Here is a 15,305-nt window from a genome sequence, read left to right on the forward strand (position 1 = left end):
ATATTTTTTAATTAAAATGTTTATTTATTGTATATTTTAACTATAATACAATTTATATATTTAAAATTACTTATTTTTTAAAGTTATTTGTTTGGTACATATTAAAATACAAGCAATTATAATTTAAGTATATATAGCATAATACTAAATTGGTCGTTACGATGAAACTTGGTTGGTGTTCTTGTCTCATGGGAAAGCGTGTCATCCATTTAATTGACATGTGATCTTGGTTGGTTGGGTTGTTTTTGAGAGCAGGGTAGCCTATAGCATCTATCTAGTACCTACTTCCTTTCCCATTTCTGTCTCTATCTTTCCCTCTCATTAATTCTACAAACCAAATTCGAATGAACTTTTTTCTTGCTTTTTCAAGTTGGGTGCAGTTTATATTTATTATTCAATTAATTAGTTTATTAATCATTTCAATTTCTTTAAAAAATATGTAACGATGAATTTGTAAATTGCTTTCCCGAGGGGAAGGGGCTTGGCAAATCACTTATATAACTCTACTTTACTATTTATTAATCCTAAATTCAACTTAGGATATTAGAGACTGAAATAACAAAAGCAATGGATCTCAGAGATGGTCAAACTCAACAAATTTTGGATCCTAACCAACCCACTCATGTATATCATCTAGCTTTGGATATTGGAGGTGGGTTTTATCTCTTATCCTGTAAATTTTTTAATATTTTGTTTCTTTCTTGTTTTAGTTTTCAGAGTTGCCCCTTTGGTGTTTTTCATTCAAATTTAACATCTTTGTGAAATTTTGTGTGATATACGCGTTTAGGTTAAACATTTCAATCTTTATATGCTGTTTCGTTTCTGGTTTTGGGTAGCTGATAGTTATGTTTTTTATTTTTATTTATATGTCTGTCATTGTTTATTGAAAACCTTTGTTTCACAAAGCAGTTTAGTGTTTGCTTGGTAATTGATCTTGCTGTTCAAATTCGATTGCATGGAGTTAAGTTTCTCTGACACCTGTGTATTTGGACGGAACTCTTAATTCGTAATTTGATGCACTTGTTGATTGATTTAACTTGCTGAGAATGGAGTAGACATTGGAATTTGTTTACTGTTGAGAAACATTGGAGATCTTCTTGATTCAATTCCACTAGTTTAAACCATGTCAGACTTCTGGAGATCATGATCTCTAGTTTTGGATTTTTTTTTTAATTGGACTGCTAATCTGCATGGCCTCATGCACTGTTATTGCACTGTTCTGTACTGATGTCATTTTTCTTGAACTAACAGGCTTATTAAGATTGCAGATACATAGACTCTTGAGAACATATTGCAATTTTAGAAAATAAGGAATCATGATTATTATCTTCCTGTGCAACTTTCATTAATAGTGTCAGATTTCTGCTTGTTATGGTGAATTACGAATGGAAGTTATGCTTCCATTTCAACTGTATCTTGCCTAAAATATTATTGTCCATCTGTTGACAGGATCTCTTGCCAAGCTAGTATACTTCACAAAAGATGACAATCATTTGGTTGATGGTGAGGAGGGGATATCTCATAGAAAGACTTTGCAGAAGTCCAACGGACATAAGCAATACCCTGTTCTTAATGGGAGGCTAAATTTTAAGAAGTTTGAAACAAGCAAGATAAATGATTGCTTAGAATTTATCAAGTCCATGAAACTTCATATTGGAGGTGTGTACATATAATCATATGTGTTTATGGTTGACAATATTTGCCACAGAGTAACTGAAATTTCTGAAGCATTCAACCATGTGTCTGGTTAGCAATATATGGTTCCTTCCGTGACTTGATCACTTTGCATACTGAACTAAACTTGACTAACAATTTTGGCTCCTTCAACCACCTTTATGTGGATCCCATATTAGTTTAGTTTACCAAGCTGGCTGAATAGAACCTCTCATTCCTCTTTATTCTAAATTCTCTTGTTCCTTCCTCTAAAGTTTGCTGTGCTTGTTTTATGTATAATTGGTCATAAAAGTCTTGAGTACTTGTTAGTGAGACTGTTGTTGTCTTTTATATTTGTTATCCTTTGACTTTGAATGCTGAGCTGGATCTTATTTACATATTAGATGACAAATAAACTACACAGAATTCGAAGCCAAAGTACTCAAAATTTCAAAATAATGGATATCCTTTAAAAATATATATATTGTCTTACTAACATAATCCCTAAAAACATATATACCCATCTTTTATATCATCATGGTGTCCAATCCCTTTTTGAGGTCATTCTGAAATTTTTGCATCTGATACTGAATTCAGGTAGTCAGCCACAAGAAAATCCTGGAAGTCAGCCAATAGCTGTTAAGGTAATCAAACTAAAATGTTTAAACCTGTCATTTTATGAAGATTTTGTTTCTATATCTGTCTTAAGTGTACAGATAGATCTATTGAAAAGAATCTTTAGATTCTAAGTTAATAACCAATTCAATCTTGGTCATGTCATGATTTGAAACAGTTTCCATTCCTTGTCTTCTTTTTTTTCCATGGTTGGAAGATATGTAATTCCTAAAAGCTGATTAAAATTAAAAGATTATTTATTAGTAGTTCCCAAAAGGTAACGCATGCACATGTTCCAGCTTTAATAGCTATTTCTAACGAAAAATGTTCCATTCCATAAAAAACAATGTTTAGTTAGTCTTATGGTACTTGGATTTATGTTATATAGTTATTAATAATGAAAAACTACTGGTGAGAAGGCCACAGGTGGTGGGGCATACAAATATGCAGACCTCTTCAAGGAGAGGCTGGGAATCATTCTTGACAAGGAAGATGAAATGGATTGTCTTGTTGCAGGAGCGAATTTTCTTCTCGAGGTAGGATTTAACATAAACTAATTTTTCCATATTGTTGGTAAAAGAAAAATATTGTCTCATTTTTAAATTTCAAATTAAATTATTGAGATTCGGATTCATTTTTTCTTCATTCATTCAACAAATAGTCTCTTATTAAAGATCAGCACGTGTATCTGACTGTGAAACTTTGACAGTACATACATAACGGTTAGGGACTTAGGGTGCTGTAAGGTTTATCCCAGATCTTATAGGGTGCTGTAAGGTTTAGCCCTGATCTTATTTAGGTGTTTGCTCACAAGATGCTTGTTATGAACAATTAGGTTTTGTAAATGGTAATGTTCTTAAAAATAAAACTTTTCCTGTTAGATTGAGCAAAATGTGTTGGAAGGTATTTTATGTTTGTTGATGAAGTATTAATTTCAAATAATTGATGAAATGGTCATCTGAAAGATGGTTAAAAATTAAGGCTTTCGTGTGTATTCAATCTGAATGTAAATATTTGTGTCAGAAGACATTTCTGTCATTAATAAGCACAAATATTCTTTCCATTCACCAATAAATGCCTCTAGTTGTATAAGTAGTTTTCTTTTTCATAGTTTTATAAATATCTATCTTCAAGAAATATGTAAGCAGTGGTTGTGGGAATAGCAATGGTTATGGGTTACTAAATTCATAAATCTTCAAGAAATTCGTATTTTTTGTTTTTTTTATATTTTATTTTAGCTCTTGTCATTGTCATTGGCTATGTATGAAGTGTTTATATTTGGCCATGTGAGAAGTTATCTAGGTACAAGGCTATTGTTTGAGATACGCCTTGTTCTTATTTTTCCAACTGTGCAGAAGATAATATCAAATCAAAGTAATGAACTTTAACCGTGGTTATCTTGTGGTCTGTCTTTGTAAAGAAGACTACACCATTATGTACTTTTTATTGTGATTTTGAGAATACCATTTTTTTAGTTGGCTATGAGTTTACTATCCAAACCGCATATGGGGTAAAATAACTGTTAGCTTTGAATGTCTATTCCCATCTAGGAAATGAAGCCAAAAACTTCAGTTTAGGACTGTTGTACCAAAGCTATATTTTAGTATACTTTTTCTCTCTATAGTTATATTTATATTTTCTTCTTGTCACTGCTGCCATATGAGAAACCTTTTAAGGCATATGGTATACAAATATACCTTTCACTGTCTCGTATTTGTAAGGAAATGGTACAGCAATTTCATTTTGTTTTCCTTTTCATTTTTCCCAAGAACTGCTCCTTCAGTTTTCTGTAAATAATTCTAGATTCTTCATACTCAAACACCTTGATAATTTCCTTGTATATGTCTTGATCTACTTTCAATAGGTGGTCCACCAGGAAGCATTTACCTATATGGGCGATCAAAAGCAATTTGTGCAGATTGACAAAAACGATTTGTATCCCTATCTTCTTGTTAATATTGGGTCTGGTGTTGGAATGATTAAGGTATCATGCAAGCTGTATTACTTCAATTTGTTTTCAAATATGCAATCTTTTTTAGACACTAAAAGTAATATTTTAATATTTTCATAAAGGTGGAAGGAGAGGGAAAATTTGAGCGAGTTAGTGGAACAAGTATAGGTGGAGGAACTTTCTGGGGTTTAGGCAAACTTTTGACCAAGTGCAAGAGGTGGGTATTTCTTTTCCTGAAGCCTATGAACTATTATTGATTTCTATATAAATCACATAGGATTACCATTAGTGTACTTCATGATTCAGTTTCGATGAGTTGCTGGAATTAAGTTATCGGGGGAACAACAGAGCAGTAGATATGCTTGTCGGAGATATTTATGGTGGAATGGACTATTCTAAGGTATGACTGGTGTAAGTTTATGTCCCTTTTCCTGTTTAAAATTATAAGAGTATTTCTTCTGTTGCCATTTGATGACTCTAAAAGTGATTGTTTCAAATGGAGAATAATATAATCTAATTATTCTAGTGATTATTTGCTGGAATATATTTTTTCTTTGATTGATAACAGATAGGTCTTTCTTCCACTGCAATAGCATCTAGCTTTGGAAAGGCAATTTCTGATAATAGGGAGCGTGAAGATTACAAACCTGAAGATATTGCTCGATCTCTTCTAAGAATGATCTCAAATAATATTGGACAGGTCAGTTGTGTACTGTAGATTTGTAGTTAGACGAACACCACTCTGCACTACATGATGATATTAACTATACGTGATATTTATATATGTGTATAGTACATCTAGTGGAGTAAAACATCATGACAAGACTCCAAATCTGCAATTTGTCTTCATTCTCTGCAACGATTTTCAATGTTCTCGTTGCCTCTTACTATCTTTATATTAGTTGGTTTGTGTCGGATTTCTTATGCTTACCCTGGTTTAGACATTAATGCTCGTCATTCTCTTTATTTTTTCCCTCCCATTTTTTCTGCTGATGCTTTAAATGGAGTGCTTAAAGGCTTCTGGATTCAACTATAATCGAAATATTACAATTCTGCAGAAGGACTTATCTCTGATGTAAAATGCTGGAAATGATTCCTCCAAATCTTCCACGGGAACTTTCATGTTCTTCGTACACGCTTCTAGTACCCTTATACCTTGTGAACGCTTAAATATGGACTACTCCTGACAAATGAATGATTTTGTACATTCCATTGTTTCCACCCTTGACTTACTTAATAATGGAATCTTTTATTAACTTAAATAAAGTTAAAATAATAATTAGAGATTTGTATCTTAAGCCAAGATGCCACCTTGCATTTTATTGACATTTTTTTTATCTTTCTCTTTTGGTTGGGGGATGGAGGGGCGGTAAGTAATAAACTTGTTGGAGATCCACGTCGACTAAAGATAAAATAGATTTATAGTATATAAATAGGTACAAACCTCACCTTAAGAGGTGGATATTGACTTAGACTTAGAGTTCACTTCTTAATAAAGTATTAGAGTCATGTAAAGTCTATCCTAGTAAAAATTGTTATTTATTGAATCTATTGTTCCACTATTATTGAATCACCCATTAATGTTTAGTCTCACATTTGAGATGTATATTCCTCAACATAAGGGGTGTGTGTTAAAGATTCATAGTAACTAAAGATAAGATAGATTCACCATATATATAAGTAGATGCAAACCTTATCTTACAAGCTGGTTCTGTAAGATTGAGTTAGCATTAAAGTCTACTTCTTAACAAAACTTCATGGCATATGCACAAGGTCATATCTCAGCTTTAGGAAGGACAAAATTAAAAATATCAAATAATTCATGCACAAAAATTTATAGAAGTTGCTGTGATCCTGTTAATCTGGATATTGTTTAGACTTCATTGGTATTTTCGAGATAAACACAGCATATACTTAACAACTGTTAGAAAATGTAAACTGTTTCATTAAATTCTCATTCTTATCCTTTCCATTAAATTTAAATTTGAGGTCCAAGACCCACGTCTTTGTATATTTTCAATGGTTGGATAAAAGTTAAAAGCCCATTGTAAAGCATCGATACTGAGGATAATGAATACTTAGATCGGTTAAGAAATCCCTCTTATATATGTAAAATAATTGTCACGTCATCTAAACTGTAAATCTTCTTCACTGGCTGATGGTTTTTTGTTTGAAAAACATATTTTACATTATTTATACAGAAGGAAAGGATGGTTAGGTAATAGAATTAGTAGTCTTGTTCATTTGGGCATCTATACTTGATCTATATTAATAGTAAAAATAGGTGTCACTTCTTGTATTGTAACACAATTTGGTAATAATCTCTCTCCATTCAACGAACTACCGTAATATCTGCATGATGCAAAGTTTCAATGCAAATGTGATTAAGGTGGAATATTCATTTTATAAGTTCTTCATGGACTTAACATTTACCACCGTGTGCATCTTTATTTGTAATAGTTATGCTGTGCCTTCTCTTTCATTGTTCCCAATCTTAGACATAAGATCATGATAATATTTATCCTATCCTAAATAGTGAAATGTATTTAGGATGATTTGTTTATTCTGTTGTTTGCTTTCAGATCTCTTACTTAAATGCCCTTCGCTTTGGGCTGAAGAGGATTTTTTTTGGTGGATTTTTTATTCGGAAGCATCCTTTTACTATGGACACATTATCTGTTGCTGTTAACTTCTGGTAAGTGAGAAGGACGTTCCTCCACCCTACTGCAAACCATGGTCTATGTTGAGGGACATGGACTAGTTCTTACGTTTAGAATTTATGTGATGGCCATTTCCATGAGTGTGAGGGTTATATATATATATATCCTTTTATGAGCCTCACGACATGTTCACCTCTAAAACTCATGGAATTGCTGCTGTGTTAGTCTGAAGTCCATCTCTTAAAAAACCATAATAGTTTTGAAGATACAGTGCCAAAGAAATACTAGTCTCAAACATTATATGCAGAATGATCAAAGGGAATCCTAGAAACATAAGTATTTTCTATGTTGTTTGTTCCATCAACAAAAGCAAGTGGATTCTTAACTTTGCATCATTAGCATGTCCTGATTCCTTTTGGGTGGCAAGGAGGGTGTTGGGTGTGGACAATTGTAGGTTTGTATGTGCATGATGATATATTTATATACAGTTGGAACAAAAAATTCAGTCACTGTAATTTCTCACCGTGGCTATAATGCAGGAATGTTTGATTAGACTTCTGAGCATGCTTGCTTCTGGTACAATTATAAAAACAAAAAACAAAAAAGCATTTTACTCGTTATTACTCTTTTTCAGGTCTAAAGGTGAAGCTAAGGCCATGTTTTTGCGGCATGAAGGGTTTCTAGGTGCTGTAGGCTCTTTCATGAGTTCTGATAAACATGGTCTCAAGGAATTATTGGCCAACGAAGTGGTGCCAAGAAGTCCCAGCAAGTTATCTTTTGCCGTGGATAAAATATTGCGTAGTTTACCAGATGGAGAGTTTAATGGAGATGAGAGTATAGAGTGCAGTGTATATGCAGCTTAGATGAAGCAATTCCTCGTTGCTTCCACGACTTGTAGTTGTAATATAGTTTTATTCTGTATAATGGTCGGAATTAAGGATTATAACTAGTGATTATTATTGGCCTAGAATTAAAGCAAGAGGGAAAATTAGAATGACAACGAGTTATTTTTCAGTTTCTATCAATGAATTGTGTTGTATAACAAAAAAATGATTTGTATGAATAAATAAGGCAAAGCCATGTTACTCATTTAATGAGATACATTTTTTCTGTTTGTGGTTTTGTGTACATTTGGTGCTTTGGAATTTTAAATCAGACCTCTCTTATCAGAACTATTCAGTCGTTCCTTGACAACTTTATATTCAAATGAATCGAGCAATTTAAGATTAAGAACTCTGGGATCTAAAATCAGGTCTCATATCGAAACTATTAATTAAGTCGTTCCTTGAGAACTTTATATTCAAATGAATTGAGCCATCTAAGATCAAGAAGCCTCGCTCCAAAAACAAAAAAAAGGAACAATGAAAAGAAAACAAAGTTGATGATTTTCTATGGAAACTCATCTGACTGAAAAATGTCATGCAATGAGCAGAAATTAGTGACTGTAACATTGTGTGATAAATTCTTTAAACTGAACTACATGTAAACAATCTATATATAGTGCTTAGAAGGTTAAACAAACATAGGAAAATCACATAGCAGTCAGCTGTTTTCTATGAGTACGCTTTGCATTTTTTCTACGCAAAATCCATCTTTCTTTAATGTCATTTGAATTAGCAACCAGGTCCACATTTTGAGCAGGTTTTCCTTGCAGGTCCTGTGTCTCAGACTTTTCAACCTCATACCCTCCTCTGATTCTAGCAGTTTCTGCAAGCATATCATATATAAGCATCTCAGTTGTCCGGGCAGTAATTCCTCTCAAATACCATGATATGGGAGGGGGAGGGACAATTGCTGGCTGGAGTATTTGTTCCAGACTAACTTTAGATCCAATTCTTCCTTTGCCTCTTGTACATGCATTATAGTCTTCCTTTGTCATAGGCTTAAAGGGATGGCACATTGCTTCATCAACAAATAAAGGCTCTACCCTCCAGCAGCCCTCAAACTTTGTCATAAATCCAGTCTTAGTTTGCTTGAATTTCATCTGACACAATTATTTAGCAGTATGTAAGACACACACACTTCGTAGGATGAAAAGCAGAAGCTTGTAATGCATTTAAGAAAGCAGCAGTATAACTACGGTGAGTTTTGTGTGCCTTGAATAAATTACGTGCAACAAATAGGAAATCCATCAATTATTTAAAGTGGGATAGATCCTTACAGAGTGGTCTTTCCTGTTTTGATCTACCAAGACATTAATCGAAATAGTCCCGGACCACCAAAGAAATTTCCAAATGGCTGCTTGGTCAAGATCAACCACTTGCCTATGACCCTCATCAACCAAAACTTTTCTGGATATCACTTCCTGACAAAGAAAGACATCACCAAGTTGAATTGCACAAAGTTCGGAAACTGCTAAAATAGTGGAGCAGACAGACTATACAAAACTAGAAGTTCAGTAAAAAAGTATCTGGGCCCACGAAGAAATAGAAAGTTGCATCAATGGTAACCTTCAATGTTTTTTGAAGTGATTTTGAGAAAGGTTGTAACAAAACACACTAAGCAGAAGTAAGGACATAAAGTCACTTACTTTGATATTTTTGAAAACTCTCCTATTATCAGGATCTGTCACTATATTATATACTGCATCAGGGGGCAACCCAACATCAACTTCTGCATTGAGGTTGCAAAGAGATCCTTTGGGAACAGTGACCTGCCAAAAGGAATATTACATTACATATACACGGAACACAGACAAATATAGATATTTCCTTAATAACTTAAAGTTTGACAGACTAGATTCTACATCCACTAGAATCCAGCAGGTCTAAATGAGTTACCCAATTCCTTTTTTGGTCAAGCAGTTGATCTGCCATACGTTACTAGATCTCACCAACAAACAAAGCATCCATCTTGAAGGAGTAGAGAAGTAAACTGCAAAGTATTTTTAAAATCTGAAAAGAAAAAAATAAAAATACCTACTACATACTTAATTTCTAAAATTTCCAAGTATCTGAACAGTTTAGAAATACATCTCTACGGTAAGCTAGTCTACATAAAGACTGAAGCAACTAAAGTCCACTTATCATTTGTTTTATTAAGAAACCAGGATTTTCAAAAGGAAATCAAACTTTCACAAATAGTTGCTGCTCACCTTTACTAACGGTGGCCTATCAACCCAAGATGGATTTTCTCTCCACGCTTGTAGTTGCTCATTCAGTTCAGCTTCAGAGTAACTGAAAGGCTTATTGTCATTTTTTTGGGAAGATCTCACCATATTGATTCCGTCCTGTTTAGCTAATCTACTCAGCCGTGCCTGTAGTCAGAAAAAAATAAACAAAAGTATTATACCATGTTCCTAGTAAATTTTTAAGCCACAAGATAAGTTATTGACCTTAACAACACTTTGGAGCTGCACAAAAAATTTAGATATTGCAGGATCCAGACCCCTTGGGAACCCACTTTTCTCATTCTTCCTGACATTTAAGCCGAATTTTGTCATCTGTGATTCACCCATCATAACATAAGAACCTGGAATTTTTCACAAACAGTTAAGCTTCATATTATACGTCCGAAATTACTATCTTCTCTAAAAGGCCATTTGAAGCCTGCCTCTTCGGACATTCAAGGTTCCATCCTATCATTATGTTCCAAACTTGATGGAGGTTAAATAATTGACCTTTATAAAAGCTTTCTCAGGATCGGTAACAAGTTGATTCACAAGTTCTAAATGCAAATAAACATAGAAAAGAATATGTTCCAGTGGAAAAAGGTGAAATTTTTCCACGGATGGGCACATTCAACTTTGATAAAAGAAAATGGTTAAATATGTTTTTATTCAATGTGAACATTAGAATTAATCCCTCTTCTAACAGGTAGGATTTGAGTGATTTACACCCACACCGTTTCAATATTAGCTGTTTGAAATGTTAAATAACATACAAAATCAAGAAAGATGCCATCAACCAGACAAAAAAGAAAATACAAAAAAAGTGACAATGCTTGATGCATAAAGTTTTGCAGAATACTCAAGAAGAGGAATTGAACTCAACCCAAATTCACAACAAGCATGATCATTAGAAAACACAGTGAAGAGGCAAAACACAACAAAATCAGATTAAAGAATCAGGAAGCAGAAAGGAAATCCATTGGCTCCTGAAACTGTAATAATGATGATAAGGGAATGATGAACTGAAAAAGAAAAAAAAATATTTTCTTTTTTTGTGGAGATATTCAAGTGAACTCACAGGGTAAAAACTATGATCACCCCCACAGTATATTCCTTTAATCGAAGCCCAGATCTTTGCTTGGAAATTGGAAATGGACAGTGCTTTATTTATTTTTCCTTTTATATGTTTTGTTTTTTCAAAAGTATGGCAGAGACGGTGGAGAAAGAGGATAAGAGTAACACGTGCACCTCATGTTCAACTTCACTAATTGACCCATCAAACACGAGTTCAAACTGCCACATTTGACCCACTCAAAGAAATATAATTTTTTGGCTTTAGGTAAGGAATTTAAAAAATGTATTCAAAATGTTTTACTGTAAATTATACCGAATATATTCAAAATTATAAGATACCTTATTTTTTGTATTTCAATAAAAAATAACAATTTGGCTGCATTGAGTTTATTTATTTAAATTTGGCCAATTTTTATGTCAACATTTATTTTGATATTTATTTTAAATAATTCTTCCAGAAAACGCGTTTGTTGAGTACTTTTTTATAATATGATTGTTAATTTTCCACTATTACGGATTTTTCGCAGAATTCTTCTAAAATAAGAGGTAACTGAAAAAAGTCATAATTCATATATAAAAGTTTAAGAAAGGAGACAACAGATATAAAAATAATATGAAAGATTCGTGTTTAAATGTTAAAAAAAATAGAAGAAATGAATAGTTACGAATATTTGAGCAAATAATCCGATTAACAGTAAGTTTGTTTTGACATTATCATTGACATAAAATTGGTGCATTTTATTTAAGAAATTACCTGACAACTGAATTGATGTTCATGGTTAAAGAAATAACCTCATCATAACAGACTATTGCTGTCAATATAATTATAGCATTATAAAAATTGATATATCTTTCTTTATATTTTTTTTACAATTTTAATATAAAATTTAACAGTTAATAATCTGATTTTTTTTTAACCGTTTTTATTGTGTATATATTTTTTAATCGTTTCTTACATTTCTAAATATAATTATATCGAATATGGAAAATTAAAGAGATTATTGTAATTATAACACTATAAAATTTGATAAAATAATTATTTTTTAGGTATATACATTTTTAAAAAATTAAATATAAAATTTATTAATATCACTTTTCCATTTCGATAATTATTAAAATAATTAACTTTTTAGTTACAAATATTTTTTTATTGTCATACAAAGTTGGACGCGTGTATTTTCATTAGCAATAATAATTTGCATCTTATTTAATTGGTTGGTAAACTTATAATGATTTGAATATAACTTTCTTGGTAATTATATTTATTATATTAATTATTGTACAATTAACCTTTTAAGAATATGTTATTAATTTAGAAAATGGAAATTTTTATCAGTATACTTTTTGTTTGTTTAAATGGTTTTTTAATGGTAGGGGAACTTAATCTTGAAATTATTTCACACCTCAAATCTCATAACTTCAAATGATTATGTACAAAATGTACATTACTTTTAGACAAAGGGGTGTTACCGAGATTTACCATATAAAAAAATGTTGTGTTCTGTGATGTTATTCCCATTAAAGCATGTTAGATACACCTTAGCAAATTGGAAAAAAAATTAACATGAAGAAGGAAAAAAAAGTTAAAATAACATGAAGATAATAAGATTTATCTTGTACACAAGGTCATAAGATAAAACATGCTTAACTTTAACCAAAATAATCAATTAAATATTAAATATGTCTTTTGAGATTATGTAAGTCAATTTTTAATGTTTTTAAGCATTGCAATCGTGGAAGAATCACAAACAAAATTATTTAAATTAAAAATAGAAAAGTTGTTACCATAGTTTATTATTTTAAATAAAAATGATATATGAAATTGTATCGAGTCCAAAAATTAGTTATGTATAAGAAAGGTATTAACATTCCACAAAGTTTATCTGAAAACAATTTCTGTTAATTAGGGGTGCAAAAATAAAGTAATTTTTAAAATATTTTTTCTCAAAAAAAATTAAACAAAATCAAACAAATACGAAATAATATAGAATCATTTTGATTTGGTTGATATTTTTTAATTTTAAAATTTTAATATTTATTAATTATTAAGTGATTTAGAATTGATAAAAAATAGTGAGATTAAGTTGTTTTAATAATTAAAATTTAAATTATAAATAGAATTCTTATAAACCAGTTTCATCATCTTAAAATCACACCATTTTTCTATACACATTTTTCATTAGAGTTTTCTTCCTTTTCTATTGGTTTTCTCACCGTATGTGTTTGAAGGTTGAAGACAGCTAGAATGATCCTTGAGGCTAGCTCTCCATTTTTGTTTGTTCTCCAATAAAGTAAATTGGTTTTTTTTCTTTTTTCTTGGTCTATATGTTCTTTATATATATGTTGACCATCTTGATTCGCATGTAATGTTTGAGTATTTTATAAGAGTCTCTACTGATCACTAGTCCTAATGGTGTGTCCCGATCGTGTTTGTGTTGTTCATAAGGACAACTAGAGTTTTCTATTCGTCCAGAGGTGTTAATAGGATTCTTAAGCAATTTGGTTTGTCATTCAGGTAAGAAAAACTAATTGCATTACTTTTAACTAATAGATAAGTTGTAATTGCTAATTATATGCTCACACCATATTTGGTCTATGGGATTGAGTTGTCTAATGAAATATGATATGTGGAGTTAAGTTAGGATTTAATTTGACTTACATCAATTGTAGTTTGAAATTTGGTATGTTATATGGTTGGTATTGCAATTAAGATTCATTGAGTCATTGAGTAATGTAAAATTTGATAGTTGGTATGTTTTGGCATCTATGGTGGTTGTTGGGCTGATCTATAGGGTTGAAATGACATAAATCTACATAATTATGTTATGCAGAATTATGCAGACTCGCTGGACGAGAATATACTTGTTGAGCGAAGTTGAAGTCAAAGAGTAATTGACTTAGTAGTTGTTGGGTAAGACCAAAGTCAAAGAGCTCATTGACGTGAAAGTCATAGAGCAAAAATATACTCGTTGGACAAAGTCAAAGTTAGAGAGCTACTAATTCGGTGGTTGCTAGGCAAGAATAATCTCGCTAGATGCAACCAAAGTTAGAGAGCTTACTAACTTGACAGTGGCTAGGCGAGACAAGTCTCTGTAAAGACCCTAGGAAAATGTGGTAATTAGGGAATAATGTGGTTATGAGACTTGGACATTTTTGTTTGGTAATTAGTGTTTAATGATGAGATGTTTTCTAGAATTATGATTAGGATTAAATATGTTTTTCGTCCCTACTCGAAACTTTGATGGTTTTTAGTCCTCATAGTTTTGAAACTCTTACTATTAGTCCTTAAAAATGGACGACGTTAACTTTTAGTAGATGTGGCAAACGGCGAGGCCACGTTTTATGCCAGCTGCCCTCTTCACTCTCTGCCACGTTGGTTGTTTAAATTTTGAAATGAGATTAAGTATGTTAAGTGTGCATTTGGTTGAAGCGCACTTCGTCATCTCTTATAAATGAGATTTTAAGAAGTTGGGTTCTTCTTCGTCACTATAGTTGGGGGCAAAGAAAGCTGAGGAGGTACATCTGAGGAGGTCACCGCCACAGACTCTGCTAGTCGCTGCACCAACCTTTCTCCTCTTCGCGCGAGGTTCTCTCTTCTCCCTGCACCACATCTTCGCCCGCAAGAGGGAAGTGCCCCCGCCTTCTTGAACGACGCTGGTCGCCGCTTGCTAGAACCACTTGAAATAGGCCTTCTTCGCCAACATTGCGCCACTCCATCATCTACTCCGGAAACAACCTCAGGGAGAACGATCTCCCTAGTCAACTTCTGATTCGGCGCGGCTCGAAAGCAGGGGTTTCCCCTTCTTCTCCTTCTCTTCCTCGAACTCGCAAACACAACCAACTACAGCGATCATGTCACCTCCTTTTAGAAACCACACTCGCGCCATCGATGAGGCCGCTATAATTACCTACCTCAGACACAAAAACCTCGTCGGTGCTACTGCTCACTGCCACGATACCGCCACACCACAACGCCGTCGCCGCCATCGGCGCCCCTAGTCGTCGCCCAAGGCCACCACTGGGAATGGAGCAGGTGTTGGCGACACCACCTTCCTTCCTCTCTTAACTCTGTTTTGATTATATATTGACAATGAAGATGGTGAGATTTGAGGCTTCCTTCTCTATTTGATTGATGTATGTATTCTACTGTATGTGTGATGAACTGGAAGAGAGGATTTGATGCTTCAAGAATTTAGATGGATGAAGCCAAATGATAAATGTTTGCGGAGGTAAATGAAAAGAA

General features: G+C 32.8%; 2 protein-coding genes across 5 annotated transcripts; one reads left to right on the forward strand and one right to left on the reverse strand.

Annotated features, from left to right (window-relative positions):
- The first annotated feature begins 225 nt into the window (after positions 1 to 225).
- On the forward strand, positions 226 to 7,993 carry LOC108323743 (pantothenate kinase 1). Its single transcript, XM_017556407.2, has 10 exons — positions 226 to 652; positions 1,450 to 1,659; positions 2,251 to 2,297; positions 2,688 to 2,804; positions 4,133 to 4,252; positions 4,342 to 4,436; positions 4,526 to 4,619; positions 4,788 to 4,919; positions 6,802 to 6,914; positions 7,514 to 7,993. The coding sequence occupies exons 1-10, from the start codon at positions 568 to 570 to the stop codon at positions 7,740 to 7,742; spliced, it is 1,242 nt and encodes a 413-aa protein (XP_017411896.1). The 5' UTR covers positions 226 to 567; the 3' UTR covers positions 7,743 to 7,993.
- Positions 7,994 to 8,122: 129 nt separating this feature from the next.
- Positions 8,123 to 11,231, reverse strand: LOC108323793 (uncharacterized). Of its 4 annotated transcripts, none has more exons than XM_017556563.2 (6): positions 11,067 to 11,231; positions 10,214 to 10,321; positions 9,974 to 10,135; positions 9,410 to 9,532; positions 9,041 to 9,184; positions 8,123 to 8,863 (listed from the first exon to the last, which is right to left on the reverse strand). In XM_017556563.2, exons 2-6 carry the CDS (start codon positions 10,319 to 10,321, stop codon positions 8,411 to 8,413), a joined length of 990 nt encoding a protein of 329 aa, XP_017412052.1. In that variant the 5' UTR covers positions 11,067 to 11,231; the 3' UTR covers positions 8,123 to 8,410. The 4 variants fall into 4 exon arrangements, with proteins under 4 accessions (XP_017412052.1, XP_017412035.1, XP_052727578.1 ...); XM_017556546.2 differs by having other exon boundaries at positions 10,214 to 10,350; positions 11,067 to 11,209; XM_052871618.1 differs by lacking the exon at positions 10,214 to 10,321 and having other exon boundaries at positions 11,067 to 11,149.
- Positions 11,232 to 15,305: the final 4,074 nt, after the last annotated feature.

This window comes from Vigna angularis, chromosome 1 (genome assembly GCF_016808095.1).
Source record: "Vigna angularis cultivar LongXiaoDou No.4 chromosome 1, ASM1680809v1, whole genome shotgun sequence".
In the NCBI taxonomy this organism is placed as follows: domain Eukaryota; kingdom Viridiplantae; phylum Streptophyta; class Magnoliopsida; order Fabales; family Fabaceae; genus Vigna; species Vigna angularis.

What these genes read in the sequence shown, in the direction of transcription:
- LOC108323743 (XM_017556407.2), top strand. Translation starts at nt 568, where the DNA reads ATGGATCTCAGAGATGGTCAAACTCAACAAATTTTGGATCCTAACCAA. An exon ending in CATGAAACTTCATATTGGAG is followed by an intron (nt 1,660 to 2,250) that starts GTGTGTACATAT and finishes TACTGAATTCAG; the next exon opens with GTAGTCAGCCACAAGAAAAT. An exon ending in CTGGTGTTGGAATGATTAAG is followed by an intron (nt 4,253 to 4,341) that starts GTATCATGCAAG and finishes ATTTTCATAAAG; the next exon opens with GTGGAAGGAGAGGGAAAATT.
- LOC108323793 (XM_017556546.2), bottom strand. Translation starts at nt 10,339, where the DNA reads ATGATGGGTGAATCACAGATGACAAAATTCGGCTTAAATGTCAGGAAG. An exon ending in ATAGGCCACCGTTAGTAAAG is followed by an intron (nt 9,533 to 9,973) that starts GTGAGCAGCAAC and finishes TCCTTTTGGCAG; the next exon opens with GTCACTGTTCCCAAAGGATC. An exon ending in AAAACAGGAAAGACCACTCT is followed by an intron (nt 8,864 to 9,040) that starts GTAAGGATCTAT and finishes TAATTGTGTCAG; the next exon opens with ATGAAATTCAAGCAAACTAA.